This window comes from Camelus ferus, chromosome 13, assembly GCF_009834535.1.
Source record: "Camelus ferus isolate YT-003-E chromosome 13, BCGSAC_Cfer_1.0, whole genome shotgun sequence".
NCBI lineage: Eukaryota > Metazoa > Chordata > Mammalia > Artiodactyla > Camelidae > Camelus > Camelus ferus.
This window is the reverse complement of record NC_045708.1, coordinates 57,961,024-57,982,926: the sequence shown is the minus strand read 5'-3', so window position 1 is coordinate 57,982,926 and position 21,903 is coordinate 57,961,024. Positions and strand designations below refer to the sequence as shown.

The window sequence follows — 21,903 nt, the reverse complement described above, 5'->3', positions numbered from 1 at the left end:
ATTTAATAGATGTTAAGAGTGAAGGGTATAAAGTTTATTAATATTAATATCTTCTTATTTCCTAGTCATAAGTATGCAAAATAAGAAGGCATTTGGTATAGTATGTAAAGTTTTGGTATTTAATGAAATTAAATAATCCATGATTAGACTCTATTTGAATTTTTAAAAAATATATAGTTTTTAGTTTTCTTCTTTCTCATGATTATACTATGATCCTCTTCAAGGATTGAATGATGTTATTGATCTGTCTTGAATCACCAGAGCTTAGTGTAATGCCTGGCATTTAGGAGATAATCAAAATAGGTTTGTTTTTAATAATGCTTGCCATTTATTAAATATTTATGGTGTTTCAGCCACTCTACTGAAATGCTTTACTAACATTTAATCCTCATTACAACCTGTGACTTAGGTCAAGTGGCTTGCCCAAAGTCATAAGCAAAGAAGTAGCAGGTATGGGACGCCAACTAAAGTCACTGTACCTTTATACTAGTGTTCTTAATCACTATGATATATTGTCTCATTGAATTCTTTTTAGAACATACTTGGTCATATTGTTGTATTCTGTATACCTAACATAATTGGCACTTGATGGTGTAATGCCTTAGTCTCTTTCTCCCTTTCAAAATGTGTAATTTTTGAGGATGTATCTATGTAAGAAGGCTGCCAAAAATATTTATTCTGAGTTTAATCATTAAGGGGAGAAAATGAAGATAATTGTTCTAAAAAGGCACATTATATAAAACAGCTTTCCTGGAATCTTCAAAAAATTAGTGTTATGAGAGACAAAAAAGACTAATGAAGATTGAGAGAACATTACAACAAAATATAATGCGTAATCCTTGGTTGGATCCTGGATTGGAGGAAATAATTTATAAGGAGTGATACTGGGACAATTGGGGAAATTTGGATAGGGAGTATATATTACATAATAGTATTGTATCAGTGTTAAATTTCTTGAATGTGGTAACTACTGTAGTAATATGAAAGAATAACCTTGGTAGGAAATACATGGTAAAGTTTTTAAGGTTGAGGTCATGCTATATGAAATAAACATGTGAGAGCTAAAGCAGGGAGAGGGAGTGCAGAGGTGGAAAGAGTTAATAATCAGTGAATCAAATCAAAGCCACAATGAGATACCACCTCACACTTTTGATGAGAATGGCTCTTATCAAAAAGAACAAATGTTGGCAAGGATGCGGAGAAGAGGGAACCCTCATAAGCTGTTGTTGGGAATGTAAACTGCTGCAGCCACTGTGGAAAACAGTATGGAGGTGTCTCAAAAAACTAAAAATAGAACTACCGTATGACCCAGCAATTCCACCCTGGGGTATGTATCTGAAAAGAACAAAAACACTAATTCAAAAAGATACATGCACCCCAATGTTCAGAGCAGCACTATTTACAATAGCCAAGATATGGAAGCAACTTAAGTGTCCATCAACAGATGAGTGGATAAAGAAGATGTGGTATGTGTGTGTGTATACATACATACACACACACACACACACACAGAGAATGGAATACTACTCAGCCATAAAAAGAATGAAATTTTGCCACGTGCAGCAACATGGATGGACTTGGAGGGTATTACGCCAAGTGAAATAAGTCAGAGAAATGTAAATACTGTATAATATCACTATGTGATACCTAAAAAACACAACAAACTAGTGAATATAACAAGCAGACTTAGATATAGAGAACAGACAGAAGTGGGAGGGGCAATGTAGGGTTGGGAATTAAGAGGTACAAACTATTAGGTATAAAATGAACTACAACAATATGTTGTACAACAGGGAATATTGTCAGTATTTTATAATAACTACAAATGGAGTATAACCTTTAAAAATTGTGAATCCCTATATTATATATCTGTAACATAATATTGTACTTAACTATACTTTGATAAACAGTTAAGGAAAAAAAATTGATGAATCTAGGTGAATGGTATAGGGATTCATTCTATTCTGAGAACTTCTATAGGGCTGAAAAATTTCAAAATAAAAAGGGGACAAAAAACAATTATTACCAACACTACACCTCCCCCCCAACACACAACACTTAAGAAGTTTAATCTCCCCTAATCCTCACATTAACTCCATTGCTCAGAAAGGTGTTGATTTTTGCATTGTAAAATTATGTATCTGGGTTAATTACAAAGTATTTATCCTAATACTCATATTCTGAATTATCACTAAACTACTTCTAGTTTTAAAATGTAGTTAGAAAGCATAGGATTTTAGAACCACTTAGAATCATTGAACTTAATAAGGCAAGATGGGAAAACTATATACCTTTACATGGTAATCATAAAATACTTATTTTTGCATCAGTTTAACTCCCACAGCTTGTGACATCTTTAGTGATCCTTTGTCAGTTCATTAGGATAGCATACTGCCAACACCAGCTCTTCCAAACCTTGCCCTTTTCTTGGCTGCAGTCAATAATCTCACTCCTCTTTTGCTAAAATTGAGGAGGTATAAGCTCTTACCTTCCTTCTGTTGCCACCTCTTAATATTTGGCATCCTCTCTTTCTAGATTAGAAAAGAAGCCCTTCTAGTTCCCTCTCTGACTTCCTCTCTTCCCCCATGAATGAATTTATTCATTCAGTGTACTTTTCATGCCCTTTCACTTCCCTCTGTACATTTTTTTAATTAAAAAAAAATTTAATTGAAGTATTGTTGATATACAATCTTACAGATTATAGGTTATAAGTGTATCATACAGCAATTCACAATTTTTCAAGATTATTATTATAAAATATTGGCAATATTCCATGTGTTGTACAATGTATTGTAGCTTATTTTATACCTAATAGTTTATACTTCTCAATCCCCAACCCTATATTGCTCCTCCCCCTTCCCTCTTCCGACCAATAACCACTCGTTTGTTCTCTATATTTGTGAGTCTACTTCTTTTTTGTGATATTCACTCATTTGTTGTAATTTTTAGATTTCACAATAAGTGATATCATACAGTATTTGTCTTTCTCCATCTGACTTATTTCACTTAGCATAATACCCTCCAAGTCCATCCATGTTGCTGCAAATGGCAAAAATTCATTCTTTTTATGGCTAAGTAGTATTCCATTGTGTGTGTGTGTGTGTGTGTGTGTGTGCGCACGCGCACGCACATACACATATACTTATACCTCAGCACACTTTAAAGGAAAGTATCCACCCATAGACTTTCTCCAGCTTTCCCTCTTTACATGCACCTTCCCCTGCCTTCAAACTTGCTAAATCTTCCCCTAATGACAGGGAGAAGATAAGGGAAATTAATACAGTCTAGACCAATCTGCCCCACCGGCCATGCCTGTTTCTTCACTTCTCTTTCATTGACAAACTTCTTACTTGATTGGTTTATACTGTGTTACCAAACCAAACTTGGTCTGTTAGCATGGACTCAGTAAAGCCAATCTACTGACACTGGGTTGTGGTGAAGGAAAGTGCAGCATTTATTGTAAGGCGCCAGACAAGGAGTCCAGGGGAGCTACTGCTCAAAACACCCAAACTTCCCTGATGGCTTTCAAGAAGGCATTTTTATAGGCAAAATTTGCAGGGAAGGCTGCAGGGTATGTAACCCCCCTCTAATTGGTTGGTGGTGAGGTAACAGGGAGATGTTTCAGGAATCTCAATCATCAGCCTTCTGGTTCCAACGACTCTGAGGTCCAGTGCTCGTCCTCAGCATAAAATTACTGTCCTCCACCTGGGTTCCCATAGAAGAACTCAAGAGAGATTTGTATCAAATTGTTACGCATATCCTACTAGAAGGAACCGGGACCCTGCCTTGAGGCTGCACTGTTGTTTCTTGGCTGCTCCTCCTTTGCTTCTGCATTCCTTCACTTCTCTGATTATCAACTGTTTGAATCTGCCCTTTGGAACTCTGGGAAAACCTATGAGGCTGAATGAGGCCTGTTTCCTACAAACCAGAAACCAGGGACACAAAAGGATTTGTACCTGGAAGGCCGCACAGGGTCCTGCTCGATTTCACCCTTTGCTTCCACTTCACTGTTCCATTCTTTACTTTTCAAATCTATCTGGCTTTTACTATTGCCACTCTGATCAAAAAATGTTTTTCCTCAAAAAACAGTTTTTCCTCTTACATAACCTATTAACAACCATTACTATTTTCATAACAAATTTTGGAGTATCATATGTAGTTAATTATATCAGAAAAATGCAAATTCCTTGTATTTTGAAGCTACTACCTTAACTCTCAAAGGAAGATGATCGGTTTGAATACACATCATTTTGAAGGATTGTTAAGTAAGGAGGTTAGGTAAGAAACTTTTCCTAGGGAAAAAAATGGGCTATAATTCAAAAGTATCTTATTAATAACACAACCACTACTAATCACTACTGATCTTGAGTCCTTAGCAAGGGTCAGGCACTGGGCTAAACGTGTTTACAAACAGATTAATGTGCTCAGGTACATACAACTATCCAGTGTTTTAGAATTCAAATCCAGATCTGTCTGATTCCAAAACCTATGCTTCTCTTGGAAGTCACAAGTAAATTTCCAATTAGAAAATCCAGTGACTTTCTCATTCACAACCTTATCCTGAAACTTCCCTCCTTAAAGTTGCATGGTGCTGCATTTTATCAAATTTTTCCCTTCTGCATATCTGCCTACTGTGCCTTTTATTTATCACTCTTATTCTGGATATTTAATGATAAATCTGTTTTCCTACCTTTGTAAATACATATTCTCTTATTTAGAGAGTTCATTCACTCCCTTGCTTTCAACATCATTTCTTTTAAAATGATTCTTAAGTATATTCACTTCCCTAGTGCCTCTTACAAATTCTAGTCTCAAATTTCTAACTGCTGAATGTATCTACTTACATGTCAGTCACCTAAAACTTGAACAATTTGAAAAGCAATATAGTCATTAGCAATATGGGATCCAGAGTCAGTATCTCAGTTACTTTTGCTACAGTGATGCTATGAACAACCACAAAAAGTAGTATACGAGAACATTTATTTATTTTTACAAGTCTGGGAAATTCAGCTAATCAGGACTTGGCTGATCTCATTGGGCTCAGTCCTCACTCCTGTATCTGTAGTCAGCTGTGTGGCGTGGCCAGGCAGGTCTCTGGTCTTGGCTGGGCTCACTTATTTGTCCAGGGTTGTGTTGATCCAGGATGACTTCTACTGAGATGACTGCAGCAAATTGGTTCTGTTTCTTGTGTCCTTCAACAGACTAACCCAGGCGTGTTCTCTTGGCTGTGGCAGAGGAGCAAATCATTTTCAAGTCCCTGCATGAGTCCTATCTGCTAACGTTTCATCGACCACAGCAGAGTAACTCAATCAAGGGAGGAGGAATTATATTCTACTTTTAATAAGAAGAACTGCAAAGTCCTGTGGCAAAAGACGTGGATACAGAGAGATGTGAACGATAAGGCCATTAATGCAATCAGTCTACAGTGCTTAAATTGCTTATATTGAATATGGGGTCTTCAACTTACTAGCTGTATGACCTTGGCAATTTCTCCCACCTCAGCTTCCTCATCTGCAAAATGAGTGTCTGTCCCCTTGGGCTGTTGTGAAACTGAATGCTTAAAAGGATATAAAGTACAAATGACAAAAATGATCTTATATACAAATCAGAAACAGACTCAGACATAGAAAACAAACTTATGTTTTCAAAGTGGAAAGGAGGGGGAGGGATAAATTAGGAGTTTAGAATTTTCAGATATTAACTATTATATATAAAATGAGTAAACAACAAGATCCTACTGTACTGCACAGGGAACTAGATTCAATATTTTGTAATAACCTGTAATGAAAAAGAATATGAAAAAGAATATATACGTATAACTGAATCACTATGCTGTACACCAGAAACTAATACAACATTGTAAGTCAACTATACTTCAATAAAATTTTAAAAAGGTACAAAGTACAGAGCAAATGTACAGTATCTCTCTCCCCAGTTTCGGGTGCATATAACATGTCCTGCCAGAAGCATAATCCTATAGTGCTTTTCACTTGTCTCCAGGGGCAGAAAGTCTGGGACGCCAGTCCATCCCTCTGTATGGCTGTAAATGCTAAGTAGATAATGACTTTCACAATTCATGTCTGAGTGTTTGGCAATATTATGGAGGCACAATTATGATAGCAACTATTCAGGTGTAGATTTATCAGACAAGCCCTTTGAGTTTAAGTTCTTCTAATTCTCTGTCTCTCACGGGTGTGAAGTTCTGCTGCGGGACCTGTGGACACTGAAGTCTGAGACTGTTCATGCGCATAACAGCAGGTGTCATTCTCCAGCAGTAAAGTCATGCTGCTACTCAGGTTGAAGATGATCTTTTGGAAGTGAAACAAAGAACCTCGAAACTTACTATTTTAAATGAGGATTTGTTATTGTTCATAGTGCCCTGTGTGGTCTAGGTGGTTCTTCTCCATGTGGTGTTGTCTGGAGTCACTCATGAGGCTGCACTGAGCTGGCAGATATGCTGAGACCAAGAAGTTTTCTAGTATAACTGGGGTTTTGGTGCTGACTGTTGGCTGAGGCACTGCATTTATCTCCATCAGGGCCTTTCTCTACAGGATCTCATCTCCCAGGGCCACGTGGCTTCTCTCTGTAGAAGGAAAGCCTGATTTTCCTTACTGCCTGGCAGCTGCGTTCCAAGCAGGTGAAAGAAAATGCTGCAGGCTTCTAAAGAGTTGGGACTGGAGCTGGCACAGTTATCATTTCTGCCATCTTCTATTGGGAGAGAACCACACAAGGGCTTGCATACCAGCAGGCATAGTTCATCAGGTGACACCAATATAACTATCTACCACGTCTGACCAGCCTGGTGAAGCAAGGGGAAGGAAGCAGGAGGAGTCACACAATATTTGCATCAACTCTTCTCTCTGTAGAATGTTTTTCCCACCCTCTGCCTAACTCCTAAATACAGGTCTCATTCAGCCTAAATGTTACTTTTTCAGGAAGTCCTCCCTTTTCCTTCTACCCAGACAAAAGACCTTAGAACATGTACTTTGGGGCATATTTTCATAGTGACCTGTACTTTCATTCATGGTACTTATCGGTTTGATATGCAGTGTTTGTGTGGTTGCTTCTTGAATGACAGTCTCCCTGCTTAGACTACAGGCTGTGGAGGAGTAAGGTCTATACTTGCTTTGTTCACTACTGTACCTCCAGCACCTTGTGCAGCTCCCGGCATCTTTCTTAAAAGAATGAATGGATGAACTACGTCAGTGGTTTTCTAAGTGTGTTCTGAAGCTTAAGTGCCATGGTAGGGGACTGAGGGAGAGGTCAGTGCATGTCCATTTCCAGGTCATTTTTATTTAGGTTAAATATTAGATTCTAGCATAAGAGTGTAAAAGGAAAGCCAGTGCTTCAGAAAATACTGTACAATCCCCTGAATTAGATGATCTTGAAGTCTCCTCCATTTTCACTATTCTATGATCCTAAACAAAAATAACAAAGCTCATATAGGCATATATCGTAATAAGGGAGTGGCCTTCACCAGTGAGATAGCTCTTTTTCCAAGAGCAAGGGAGCTCCTTTCTCCTTTTCTTAATTACATACCTGAGGGGTTTTTATCCCTTTCTACTCAGCTAGGATCTACCCCCAGGGGGAGAGTTTTCTCTCCATGGCTACCTTCTTTAGCATCAATGAAATGGTCCTCTCCTTTCACCCTTTAGTACTTGCTCCAAAGACCCTAGAGTGCAGCCACTTGGGGCTACTTGTAGTTCCCCTCTCACATATTCTTATTCATGTGGTTCCCTCAGCTGAGAATGGTCTTTTTTCTGTGCTTTGCAAAGTCCTGTTGTGACCCAAATGTGAACCCTTGCTAAAAACCTTTCCCAAGGCCTCCTCTGTTCCCATGATACTTTACTGATATCTCCATATAGAATGTTCTGCAGCTCAAACTTGGGCAAGTTACTTAACCTATGCCTATTTTCACATTTAAAAAAAATCGTCAATAGTGTTACACATGTTGTTTTCCAGAAAGTAGACTCTTACATGATTAGTGTGCATATTTATTAGGGGATGCTCTTAGGATCATCACTTGTGAGAGGGATGGGAAGAACTGGGCAGAGGGAGAAGTCGAGCTGCGATGCAGTCTTGATGGGATGCAGGTCGTTCTGGAAGTACGACGATCCATCAGAACTGTCCCAAGTTTAGGTGAAAGGGCTGGGCCTTCCAACAATTCTGAGAGAGGTATTGGTGCTGTGTTAATGTCACTGAATTTGCCTCCTTGAGAAGGGGTGTGACATCGGGCAATGCCAGAAGCAGAAGGCGGGTGACAGCTGATGGCTCTGGCTCTCTGGGAGCAATACTCTTGGCCACTCGGGTAGTAAGTCCCTCATTCCTGAAGGCGATCTGATAAGTACGTTTCAATGCCTACCACTAATAGTTATCTATCTCAGGATTATTGGAAGCCTAAAATAGGGCAGGGTATTAAAAAATACATAGCATACTGCCTGGAACATAGGACTCAAGAAGAGATCATTGTTATGGTAAGTGTAAGCAAAACTTGTCTCTATAAGCATAGAGAGCAAAGTAAGGGAACCTTGTTTTGTTTATTTTTTGTCTCTAGTCCTAGCATAGGGCCTGGAACTAATTGGATTCAATAAAGGCTTGTTGATGTGTTAATATAAAAATAGACCTGCCACCCTCAGTCTCCAACAGAAGTTATTTTGAGTTGAACTCTGAACTAAAACAAATAGAAAATGCCATTGCAACCATTTAATAACTTTTATTAGCAAAATAACAGGAGGCACACATCCACTTGCCTGTAAAAAAGTTCCAAAGACAAGTAAAACGAAAGCAACGAATCAGTACTGGACGACAGCAGAACTTCAATTAAAAATGGCTTCTTGAGGGGAGGGTATAGCTCAATTGGTAGAGTGCATGCTTAGCATGCATGAAGTCTTGGGTTCAATCCCCAGTACTTCCTCTAGGAATAAATAGATAAACCTAATTACCACCCCCAGCCAAAAAAAAAAGAAAAGAAAAGAAAAGAAAAAACCAACAAAAAAACCCAAACAAACCGGCTTCTACCACTGGGTTTGATATTTTTGGAATAGAATCTTTGAATTGTAGACATGGAAGGAGATTTAGCTCGGCTTTTCCAAAGCTCTTTAACAGTGACGTTGTCAATGGAACTATCAACCCAGAGTAAGTACTTAACCTCCATCAGTACGTGTTGCACCTTTATTTTCCTGCATGCTCAACATAGTTCATTGATACGATTTAACAGAGCATCTATTGAACAGTCCTTTGTGCCAGACACAGGTCTGTGGACACAGCAAGGGGCAAAAGTTATAAAGTTCCTGTTTTTAAGGATCCCACATTCTTGGTGGCAGGGGACAAACAAGGTCTGGAAATGATAACTGTCATGAAGAACTGTGAGCAGTAACAGCGTTGGTGCAAAAGTGCTCTTTTAGATAGAATGGCCTGGGAAGCCTCAGATGTTGACCTTTGGGAAGGGACCTGAAATACGCGTTGAACATCGACGACTTAAATCTGGAGGAAGTGTTCTAGCCAGAGGGAACAGCAAGCGCAAAGTCCTGAAGCAGATTGAGCGTGCGTGTTGTAGGACAACCGGAAAGCCAGAGGTGAGCGAAGGGGCTATGTGATTGGAGATGAGGTAGGCAGGCGCATATACAATACACACACTCATATTTTTCTACCTTAGACCACACTGCTAAGGAAGACAGGGTGTACAATCCCTCAAGGGGCACAATGGGATGAGGATTTCCAACAGCGGAGCTACAGGGACGCTTTTCCTCCGTGGGTAGGGCCCAGTTATACTGGGCAGGGGATGGACTGGGTCCTGCCCTCAGAAGTCCAACCCTTGCCCAGGGGCGGGAGCGGACTGCGGGGGCGGACCTCGACCGCCCCCGGCGCGCCGGCGCTGCATCGGCCGCGGTTACCAGCAGGCGGTGTCGTGAGCGCGCCTGCAGCCGCCGCCGCCCGCCCGTCCCAGCGAGGAGGAGAAAGGAGGGGACCGGAAGGAGCCGCTGGTGCTGCGGGAAGTGGCAGGAACGGGAGGCGGGGACCCACCTGGAAGCGCCGCGGCGCCGCTGTCGAGCTTCCTGCGGCGGCGGCCTCCCGAGCCAGTGCGGTGGTGGGGGCGGAGAGCGGCCACGGCGGCGGCGCCTCCCGGAGTGGCCTGCTGCGCCCGACCTCACGCGAAAGGTGAGCAGGCGCTCGGGGCACGTGGTGGGGGCCAGATGCGGGGGAGGGAGAATGGAGGAGGAGGGAGCCCAGGGACGATCGGCTCTGGGACCCGGATTTGGAACGGAGTGCTAGGAGGGGGTGGGCTGGAGGCAGTGGCGGCGACGGCAGCGACGGCGAAGCCCCCACGTGGGGCGGGGGTGCGCGCGCACGTGTGCGCGGGCAAAAGGGGGGCGGGGAGGGCTCTGAGGATTGCGTCGGGCGCGCGCCCGCTCAGTAGCGGTCCACGTGACCGGCACGCTGAGACTCCGCTTCCACGTGACAGTCTGGGAGGCTGGCCGAGGCAGTGAGATATGTGTCTGTGTAATGTAACCTTGGTCGTCGGAGATTTTTTAGCGTTGTTTACCACTTTTTATGTCGGCTTGGAGGGTATGAAGAGAAATAGAAGGCGAAAAAGACTTCCTGCTCTTTCTCTGTTATTCACGTTCTCTTCGTTAGTGAAGCACTCGTTAAGTGCCGCAATACCGATTTCTCTGCACCGCCATGTTAGTTCTAGAGGAAACTCGCGAGATGCTACTGGGTTTGTATCGCGAGGTCTCCCGATTCTCGCGGGACTTGTTGGCAGAGCAGTTGTCCTGGATGGCGGAGCCTTGGGTTCCGGGGGCCTGAGACTCGCAACTCTTTCTACAAGGCAAGTTGTTAGGGAGGGGCCGGGGGCACGTGCCTCTTGGTGCCGAGAGACGTGCTGTGTCAGCTCCCTCTAGCCCTGAAGGGAATACATTGACCCAATTGAGGCGACATGATCCTCCTCCCCACCCCCCTGCGGGCGTTCCGCCACCTGCAGAAGCGAATGCACCCCTCAGCCCGGCTCTTTCTCCCTCCTCAGTGATAGTTCCCCCGTCTCACTGGAAGCCTGGAGCCGTGCTCGCACAGACGTGACGATTCCATTGGATACCGTTCCTCTTACTTTCAGACGTTCTTGTCAGTTTTTCCCCTTGTTGCCATTTTCTGAAGAGTTCCAGACCTGTTAACCATTCTGTCGCTTGTTTCTGCTGCTGTACCTTTCTCCACTGGCCCTTCTCAGACGCTTAAAATAGCGTTCCATTTCTTCTCTCTGGGCATCATTTACTCCCGTTTATTTGGTCATTGATAACTTCCTCATCACTCTAATTTACTTTGTATTTACGATAACTTTTGGGAGTATTTGGAGGGAGTCTTAATGTCTCTGACAAATACCTGATGTCAGAATAAAATCGTTCTTTTAATCTTTTTGTATGTGCCTATTAACTCAATTATCGGTAAGATTTTTGATTACTGTTACGAGGTTGCCATCTTTGTTGTTCAGGGATGATTGTTTTAGGTTACGTATTTAAGGTAGTAGTGGAATGGTTTAAGTCAAATTTAGAGGCAAACTTCTCTTCAAAAACTTTGATATCAGAATTGAGTTTACTTTTTCTTTAAATTAGTTTGACATAAGACGAGTTTTTCTCCAACTCTCCAATGTTTTACCAAAAATGAATTTATAGTATACTTTTTTATTCGTATTTTGAGCAGTCTTTGGATTCGTAGTGGTAGGTTAATTACAAAACTGATCAGATAACTAGGTAATCCATTTACAGTTTTTTTTTAACTACGAAAGTGTTATTTGCCTCTGCACTTAGTACAGAGGAAAATATAGAGTAAAATGCTTCCTGTTACATTTTACCAAGTTGCCTTTCTCAGCGTTAAAGCTTTAAATCTTTGTAACCACTCTTAGCGATAGTTGTGTATTATCCCAGATATTTCCCATGATTTGTCTTTTTAACGAAGAGGCGGAAACGGAGGGGTGTTGTTTTAAGATCTACACTATCACAACATTAGCAATCAGTAAAAATTTTTCTACTCAGTTGTATTTTTATTTTGTGATATATACCTGTTTTTTGACTCATGCATACATGCTTAATTTTTGTTTTTGTTTGCACAGATTTTTTTTGGTGGTATAGTTTTGTGAAAATATCTTGAATGATAGTATTATTTTTGCCCAAGAGATTTAGTATGCTGGTACCTTTGCATAAAAATAAAGTCCATGTGAAATAAGATTTAAAGAAATAAATGTTTTATCACTGTGTTTTAAATTTTTTTCTTTAATATTTATGCAGTGTATTTACACTTATTTTGATATGTTTATATTTTATGATACTTAAATATTCTAAACTTTATGTTTATAGGCGTTTTCCTGAAGTTTAAAGTTATCAACTTAATTAAATAGTTCTGACCATGCAATTTAGTGAGTTCAACTGAAGAGTGGTAGATATATCAGTAGTTAATACAAACATACATGTACTCAAAAGTTGCAAAGCAGCATTTTGTGATTGTTTCTTTTATTTTTCTCCCCCAGCCTACCAGCAGTATTATCTATAAGACTTGTCAAAAAAAAAAAAGTGTCCACTCTTCTTCGTCAGTGTGTTTTCTGTTGTAATAGTTCAAGGAGGAATGTTGGAGAATAAGAGTATTGAGAGATGATTTGGGAAAGAGGAAAAGGAGACATGGGATTGTGTAGGTTGATATTGAAATGGGAATTGGAGAAGTTGCAGAGAAAAGGAAGGATGGTAGAAGGTTGACAGGGGCATGGTCCAAAAATAGGCAGCTCATAATAGTGGGAGGAATGCTTAAGTTGACTAGAGTTTGGAATCAGTATGTGAGGAAATTTTTTCCTCTTAAATAATTTTTAAAAACAGGTTTCAGTCCATTCCCCAAAGTGCTTGATATCATCTGTCAAACATCAGCAACTGAAGTTGTTTAATAGAAACTATGAATTATTTACTTAGGTACAGCCCTCTTGTTAAGTAACTTGTTGAATACATTTTATTATTATTTTTTGAAGTAGAAACATGTGAAAATGACAATGGATTCAAAGGTCATAATTCTGTAAGGGCCTTTGCAAAGGTATTTACAAAGTTTTGCTTGGAAATTGGGCCTTTGGTAGTTCACTTGTGTATCTGATCCTTGCAATAATATATGTTTCTTATTCTTTCAACTTTGTTTTATGAATTGTTTTTGGTAGTGGACGTTGGGAATTATCAGACTTCTACAGACGCTAAAATACCCAGGTACTGAGTAGAAATATACTGAGAAAATCCAAGAAGAAGATAAATGTATCTTATATCTTATGCGATTTGAGTTTTGCTTGAGTAAAACTTAATAACCAAGAAATTTTATTTTCCTTTTCTCAGTTATTACTGTCATAGAAGTGATCTGTGAGAGCCAGTGAGCTTCAGTGATCAGAGGATATTAACTACAGTGATAACATAATGCCCTCACTTGGATTTCTTCCTTAATGTCTGACACAGTGCTAACTTCCATAGACCTGTAACTTTGTAAAATGTATAGTGTAATGCCTACGTTACATTTCAATTATATGAAGAATATACGCTTTATTTCTTGCCTCTTCCTGAACCAGTGTCCAAGACAGATTTCGGTAAATTACTTCACCAGAAATATCAATGAAAGTATGTTGCAGGTGCTTTTTAAACAGTCTACTATTTTATATGAAAATTCAGTCTCAATTTAAGTACAAGGAATATTTGCTGGAGGTCTTCATTTTTAAAGTACTATTTAATATATATGTGATATACACTGTAGTGCAAATTTCTGTTAACTACTGTAATTAAATTTTAAAAAACACTATCAGTAACTATTTCCCAAAGTCCCAAGTCTTCCAAAATAATGCAGTATGAATTTTGCTGTTTCGTTTGAACTTGTCCTACTCACACCTCCCTAACCCCCTTTTTTTTTAATTTTCAGCTGTTCTTTCTCATTTACGTAGGTAATCTTTATCTGGTCAGAGACAAATGAGTAACTTTCCCTGAGGAGACTTTGTCAAACTATTAAGTTACTATTACTATTTTTTTCGGAACTCCAGTATGTGTGTTTGTGTGTATGTTACAGTCAGTAATTAAACATTTTTTGAATGATAGCGATTTCAGCCATTCAGCAGGGATCCTGAGGCGATCCTGAGGCTTCAGACTAACTGTAACCAAGTATGATAAGCCTATGAGCTTTATTCAGAAATGACTAATTGTAGTAAGTAACTTAAAATTTTGCAACCCTAACAGGGTTGGTTTTCTGATTTTTTTTAGCCCACAGATTATAATTTACAAGGTTGGCCATTAGAGTTAGGCACACTGACATCTGAAATGTCATCTTATTTCAAGGCTATTGGAGAAGAGCTATTAAAAAGTGTATGGAATTTGAAGAATAGCGTTTTAAGGCTGTTACTTGGAGATGTAACAGTCCTGTAGTCACTAACTTCTGAGAGAATCACAGTGTTGTAGAGCAGTATAGTTACATGGTGTGTCACAATGATGATTTAAATCATAAATAAAGTTTTATTCTATATACTGTGTTTAAGGGAGTAAGAAATCGGTGTCTTTAGAAGATTCTTATAAGAGTAAATGTTTTCAAAGCTTTGTTACTTCGTTTCAGTTTTCTAGAAAACTCATGCAGAGCTCATGATACTGAAAAAAATGGTGCTGCTGTGTATGTATTTATTTTATTGCTTTTATCTATTTATCTTCTTATTTAATATTTCAAGGGATTACCTCCCAAGTAAGACTTTATTACATTTAATATTTGATATCAGTAATAATTAACCAGTTGGCTCAAGTCTAGCACATTTGTTGATGAACCAATTTTCATATCGGATAATTAGAATTAGTAAATGACCTGTCTGTGAATCAGTTTTAAAGTTTTGAACTCTAATAGAGTCTCCATCCTTAGCACAGCTGTGTCCTGAGGTGAGAAATGTTCCATTTGTAATAGATTTTCTTTGTTGCTTTGCTTTCCTTTAGAGTCTCTTTTAATATGTTAATTTAAACCTCGTGCTCTCTTCAGTGGTAGAGTGATGGTAGACAGCACTGGATGTAGGTATTAAGTGTGTGTAGTTGTGTGTGTTTTAATGATTTTAATGATGAGTTTGAGGATTTTAAATCTTGAGAATTAATGTAACCATATTAACATTTTGATGTATTGCATTATTTAAGAATATATCTTTACTTGCCAATAAAACATTTAATTTCACATCATGCTTTTAACTTAATGTTAGGTAACATTTTCTCATTCTGACAGTCTTCATAACCATCATTATAAATGGCTGTATGGTGTTCCATGTGTAGATAAATGATTCTCCTGTTCTACTTTTTTGCATATATGAATAACAGTGTGAAGAACATATATAAGGTGTTTCCTGTATATAGTATTATCTTGTATATTGCATATATGATTTTTAGGTACATTTTAAAGGCTCTTAAAACACTGATACAGTATTTGTCAAAAGGATCAATTTATGTTCATATTGAAGTGACTTGCTCTATATCTCAGCATCAACTGTTTATAAAAACGTAATGGGGGTAAGTCATATACCACTTTTTTTCTTAGATTACTACTAAGGTGAAACATTATGCTTAATAGATGTATTTCTTTTGTGAGTTTTCAAGATAATTAGAATTTTTAAAATTAATCAAATCATTTGACCTAATTTTTTTTACTCTACTCTTGATCTTCTGAAATTCCTTTTCTAGAAATATAATAAGTAAATAATACTGATTTTAATACTATTTATTTTAGTTTTTCTAAGTTAGATTTAAATAAATTTAACTTTTTATGTTATCTGGCATTTTTGTGAAGTGAGAATCTAAATGTTTGCCTGCAAATCCTTAATTGTCTCAAGTATTTAATAGTTTTATTTTTTCTTTGTTTTTCTGTTTCATTTTTACATTTTAAATGCTTATATTTTACATTGCTTATTTTTAATCCCAAACTTAAAAAAAAGTATTGTTTTTTAGATGATTCTTACGGCATTTGTAATATAATTTGCCCTGGTCTCTTTTTATTGTGGTATTTGTTTTCTTATTGATTTTTAAAAGCACTTTATAATTTGAGGATAATAAAAGCTCATTCTGTACAAAACAATGTTTTATAATTCCTTTTCTTGTTAACCAAAACTTGAAATACTCTTTTTCCTGTACCTCAGAATTTAGTAGGATTAAATGAAGCAATTTCTCCTATCTTGAAAGACAAAGTATGAAACTACTTAGGAGTACAGTACTAGAGACTGTGAAGAGAAAAACTAGTAGATTTTGTGGAGTTAGAGAAATAAACTTCTAAGATCAACAATTTGGGATCTGTGCTTAAGATGTTTCTCTTACTAAATAGTAATATGCAGCTTGACATCACATGCCTCTGATATGTTTAATTGTAAAGTGTTCATTAGTTCTAGGACTCAGTTCTGGAGTCACGGTTCATTTCATTTTTCAGCTGTTAAGAATGGCATAGCAATGTGGTGCATTTACTGACATTAAAGAATGAATAATCTAAGAAATTCCATGTGTGCATTAGTGAGGGCATATGTGCTAAGGAGAGCTTTTTAAATTTGAAGTTCTTATTGCTTATGAAGGTGTGTTTTTTTTCCTTTATGAAATAATTATTAAAGATAATAAAATAATTTTTAAAGTGAGATATTTATACTTACATACATTTAAAAACTGTAATGGTTCCAAAGCTATTATTTTATTAAATATTGACTAACACTTTATGTTAGTTACAGGTTGGTGTGATTGCATTAATGCTAGGTAGAGAAATCAGATTAACTTTATGTGAAAACATAATAAATATTTGAAAACATGTGTGTCCTGTGCTTGGGGATGATAAAAGAGAATTGCTGGTGAAGAAGCGTGATGTGATGAAATTTCCTTCTGTCTTGGATTGGGATGAGATTTATAGGGGTTGGACTGTAATTGATACCTTTTATTTCTACCAAAATTCTGCTGCCCCATAGGGATGAGCTGATTTTTCAAAATGGCACTGAAGTGGTCCAGGAATAGCAATTGTATTATGGCACTTACTTACCCTCCTTGCTAGTTACTGTTTTTTTTTTTTTTTAATTGGACAGAAGTTTAAGGAAAGTACATTCTGCAGTTTACATACACTTCTCCATCAGAAGCAGATTTTTGTGTTTCATAAATAGAGTGAAATTTAGTTTGGTTGTATTATAGAGGAAGGTACCAAGATTTTTTCCTCTTGAGAAGGGTGTGTGTATGTAAATTTGTGAGATACATCTACTGATAGCCCTTGAGGAGCTTTGTAATACTTCTTTATATTAACTCTTTACTCCCTACCCCAAATCTGTAATTCTTAATCTGAACGTCTCCACTAAACACAATTTTAAATGTTGTTTTGCAGACATGAGAAATTTCCTTTTTTTCTCCCTGCTTTAAAAAATACGTAAATGTGATTAGCGTATTAATACATACAGAAAGTTCTCCTGAGTGTACAGTTCAGTGAATTTTCACAGTTTGAACACACCTGTGTAATCATTACTTAGAACATTATCAAACGCCGGAAATTGTCTTGTGCTATAGTCTGGTCATTAGCTCGCCATGCCTGTGAGAAAACAGTATTTTAATGTCTAGTCCCATAGAACAATTTTGTGTGCTTTTGAACTTTAACTTCCCTATAAATATTATTGCATTTTTAATCTTGTTTTAATATGAGTAACCTGAGAAATCCTAGAACTCAATCTGTACCTGGAAATCTCAGCACTTTGACTTGGACATTTTCCTCATGGTATTCATAGTTTTCAGGAACTCTTAGAAGGGAACATCAAAGAAAAACCTTCCTTCTTTCAGATTGTGTGATGGACCCAGTTTGTGTTTTAATATTATTTGTGTGAACAAGGTACTTTTAACTTCTGACATTGATGGCCTACAAGAGTACCTCAGGTTTTTTTTTTTTTTTCTTTCTTTCTTTTTTCTTCCCACTTAGAAATTTTGTTTTGAAAACTTTGGTACAGCATTCCTGACTGTTTAATGGCTTTTTGGGCTTTTATCCTATGACTTGGCAGCTTTCTTTTCATTCTTCAAATTCCTTTCAAGCAGCGATTCCCATTCTAATTTTTATGACAGCTACCCTGTGGTAGCCTCTGTTATTTCAAAGAATGTTATGAATACCCACCCCTGCTTCCCTCCTCTCTCAGAAAAAGTCCCGATTTAAGTTTAAGTCATTTTACTTTAAAAATGCTTATGTTGTATTTGTGAATAGTATAACATTGTGGTGTGCAGATTATAAATCAAATTATAGGCTACTAAAAAATTGGGAGTCAGCTGTACCTAGTTAGAATCCCCTTTCAAGCTGGCTTCAAGTGTAAGGGCAACTTTCTTACAAGAAATTCTCCCTTTGTACTTTCTTTCCTACCACTCCATTCCACCTTCTTAATTTTAAAGAAGGGCTTAGGAAAGATTTATTGCTGTGTTCCTGCACATAATTCTTCTGTCACATAAGTCCCATGGTCCACCTGGAAGATACGTTTAATTTCCTTTATAAATGAACTTTGGTTGCTGTCAGTCAATAATTGTTAGGGCCAGGATATTATAAATGGCCTGTAGCTGTTAAAATTATTTTGTTCAAGAATAATTTAAGAGCGACATGTTCCTACATTTTTTTTTAATTTTGTTTTTTTATTAATGTATAGTCAGTTACAATGTGTCAATTTCTGGTGTACAGCATAGTGTCTCAGTCATGCATTATATATATATATATATATATATATACACACACACACACACACACACACACACACATATATTCGTTTTCATATTCTTTTTCATTAAAGGTTATTACAAGATATTGGATATAGCCCCCTGTACTATACAGAAGAAATTTCCTTTTTTATCTATTTTTAAATATAGTAGTTAACATTTGCAAATCTCAGACAGCCAAATTTATCCCTTCCTACTCCCTTTCCCCTGATAACCATTAGATTGTTTACTGTGTCTGTGAGTCTTTCTGTTATATAGATGAGTTCATTAATGTCCTCTTTTCTTTTTGATTCCAAATATGAGTGATATCATGTGGTATTTTTCTTTCTCTTTCTGGCTTTCTTCACTTAGAATGATGATCTCCAGGGCCATCCATGTTGCTGCGAATAACATTATTTTATTCTTTTTTTAATCACTGAGTAGTATTCATTGTATAAATATACCACAATTTCTTCATCCAGTCATCTGTTGATGGACATTTAGGTTGCCTCCATGTCTTGAATGTACGTACATTTTGGACCCTACTGATTTTCATTTGCTGAGCTTTTGTGGAAATTAAATGTTATGCAGAAATTTAGACACCAGTTTCTAAAAAAGTTTTCTTTTTGCTTGGAGATTTTAAATGTTTGACTTCGGGTATTATGTTTTAGGAGAATAAGTCATGAAGAGTGAAAGAGACAGTAATTGACTTTGTAAAGGTTATGGAGTTATCACTAAATTTGAATAAATGCTGTTCTTAATGAATGAGTCAGGACATTTTCCAGTTTGACCTAAACCACATTTATGGGTAGGTACTTTTCTTTCTGTAGTCAGCAAAATTTCAGCAAGCAGATTTTGATTCATTTGTAACTCTGAGGCAGCGATTCTCAAACTTCAGCATACATCATAAAGTTTTGTTTGTTTTTAGTCTTTAAATACAATGCATGTCAGTTGAATAGGTCAGGAGATCACACTTTGAGAATCAATACTAGGGTATAGTAAGGGCACTTACATTTAAAAACAAACAAAACCACCCACAGGTGATTCTGATGTACATCCTAGCTGAGAACCTTTGAGCATTAGTTCTCAAAATACAGTTCTGGGACTATCACTTGGGAATCTTGTTAAAAATGCAAATTCTCTCAGACTCTGGGGTGAAACCTAGAAATCTGTTTTAAACTAACCTTCCAGGTGATTCTGATGTATGAGAGATCTTGAGAACCATCCTTGTAACTCAGAAGTGTCCTTCCATGGCACCTGTCTGGGAACTTGTCAGAAATGCATATTTCAGGCTCCACCCATACCTTCTGAATAACAGTATCTCATTTTAATTAGACTCCCAGGAGGTTTGAATGTATGTTGCGCATTGTGAAGGGCTGTTCTAGATGATTTTTATAAGTATTATAAAAGTAATACTAATAAAGTAAAATTTATTGAACATTTGCTGTGTACTAGATAACATAAATACTGTATTCATTATCATTTAGTCCTACAGCAACATTGTAAGGAAGTTTACTTTTATCCTTATTCTGCAAATGAGCAAGTTGAAGCTGAGAGGTTAAGTATTTTACATAGTTGTTACACAAGCATTGGATGCAGAGTTTGAGTTATGAACTTAAGCATTCAAACTCTACTTTTGGATTTTGAGGTGTTATCAGGGCCATTTATGTGCATACATACATATATGTGTCCTTCTTTGTTCCAGCACCATTATATATTCTAATGAATTTTTGGTATCACATTTTACAGTGGTGTTTGAATTTCTTCCAGGTCTTATGTTCACGTACTGTTCTTGATAAAATATTACGTTTTATACACAAAAACAATTGGAAGTAGCTATGATTTGAATATTTAAATCGCATTTATTCATCAAGGTGCTGTTTATCCAAACTCTTTGCTCCTTATACATTTTGTTTTGCATGCAAATTTAAAGCAAGCTCTTACTGGTTAGTGTTTCATTTAAATTTTTGCACAATGGTAAGTGTCATATATCCAAGAATTATATGTTTATTAAAGAGGACCACAATGGTTGTTCAGTACATAGAGGCCCTGATGTGCTGAAACTATACTTAGGGTTCAGTTCAAGTAAGCATGCAGATTAGCAGAATAATCAAATGATGGCATTAATTTCAAGGTAGTAATATAAGTAAGGAGCATATTGGTCACCTTATCAATGACAAATTGTTTTGGAGGTTTTCAGAGTTACATTCTCTTTTTAAGTATACAATTCAGTGATTTTTTTTTTTTTTAGTAAACTTAATAGTGTTGTGCAGCCATTCCCACAGTCCAGTTTTAGAATATTTCCATTAATCCAAAAAATTTTCTTTTGCTTTTTTTAAGTCATTCTCTCCTTCAGCCTACTATAGGATTTTGAAAAATCAGCTGGTGCATTTTAGAAGTTTTGCAATATAGTATCATACTACAACTTAGTGAAAACCTATATATAAACCTAATTCATAAACTTTTTTTTTTAAATTTACTTTTAAGAAAAAAAAGTTAATATCCTAGCTGTTAATTTCTGTTCACTGAGATCAGTTTACCCTATTGGCAAGATTTAAAGTGATGTGAATGGTAGTGTTTAGGCCTAGGAAACATTCTTTCATTCGCTTAATTAGCTATTCACAGTCTAACTTATGAAGAAGAAATGAGAAGAGAAAGTGAAGACAATTAAGAGAAACTATAGTTCCATGATGATATTGACAAACACAAAACTCTTGTCTGTTTGGTGGTGGCTTGGTTTCTGGAAAACTCTGGTAAGCGTTTCTGTTGTCTTGGTCTGAATACCTCATAAGAATTACAGTTTTTTCTTTTTTAAAAAAAGCTTTTTCTCTACATAGTATGTTTTAAGAATTTGGAGGATGAGTAGCACGTTATACTGAATAAGGTAGTTCAGCTACTTGACTTTTTATGTCTCTATCCATGGGTTTTTTATGATTGCATATAAGGCTTTTTTTCCAACACAAAAATGTCTGGAAATTATATTTGGCATACTATGATAGAGTTTTAAATTTAATTAACTGGATTAATTAAACAGCACACTAATAGTAAAGATTATCAGAGCTTTTGATAAATTTTTTGCTGGCAGTTTCATCTCCTAAAAGATGAAGAAAGTTGCTGGTATGAAATTGATTCTGACCAACAAAGAACAGTGAGGGGTATATGGAATTAACCATTATTGAACATTTTGGGCAAGTGGGCTCATTTTATACTCTCT

The 21,903-nt window shown here is 37.2% G+C and overlaps 1 protein-coding gene and 1 long non-coding RNA gene across 7 annotated transcripts in view; one reads left to right on the top strand and one right to left on the bottom strand.

Moving 5' to 3' along the window:
• Positions 1–5,218: 5,218 nt before the first annotated feature.
• On the bottom strand, positions 5,219–10,153 carry LOC116668095. The gene is made up of 3 exons (XR_004325179.1): positions 10,024–10,153; positions 5,468–5,557; positions 5,219–5,360 (listed from the first exon to the last, which is right to left on the bottom strand). It is a non-coding gene; the product is annotated as an uncharacterized LOC116668095 (long non-coding RNA).
• The window catches only part of ZZZ3 (zinc finger ZZ-type containing 3), an 88,720-nt gene continuing 76,583 nt past the window's right edge, over positions 9,767–21,903 (top strand). For 4 of the 6 annotated variants that reach the window (XM_032494617.1, XM_032494618.1, XM_032494615.1 and 1 more), the window contains exon 1: positions 10,026–10,158. Coding sequence is in view for 1 of the 6 variants with exons in the window: in XM_032494621.1 (XP_032350512.1) it covers positions 9,782–10,158 (377 nt within the window). In the remaining 5 variants the exon portion in view is untranslated. Of the gene's footprint in view, positions 10,159–10,766; positions 10,829–21,903 lie in introns of those variants that run through there. The other 2 variants (XM_032494621.1, XM_032494620.1) reach the window with 2 other exon arrangements.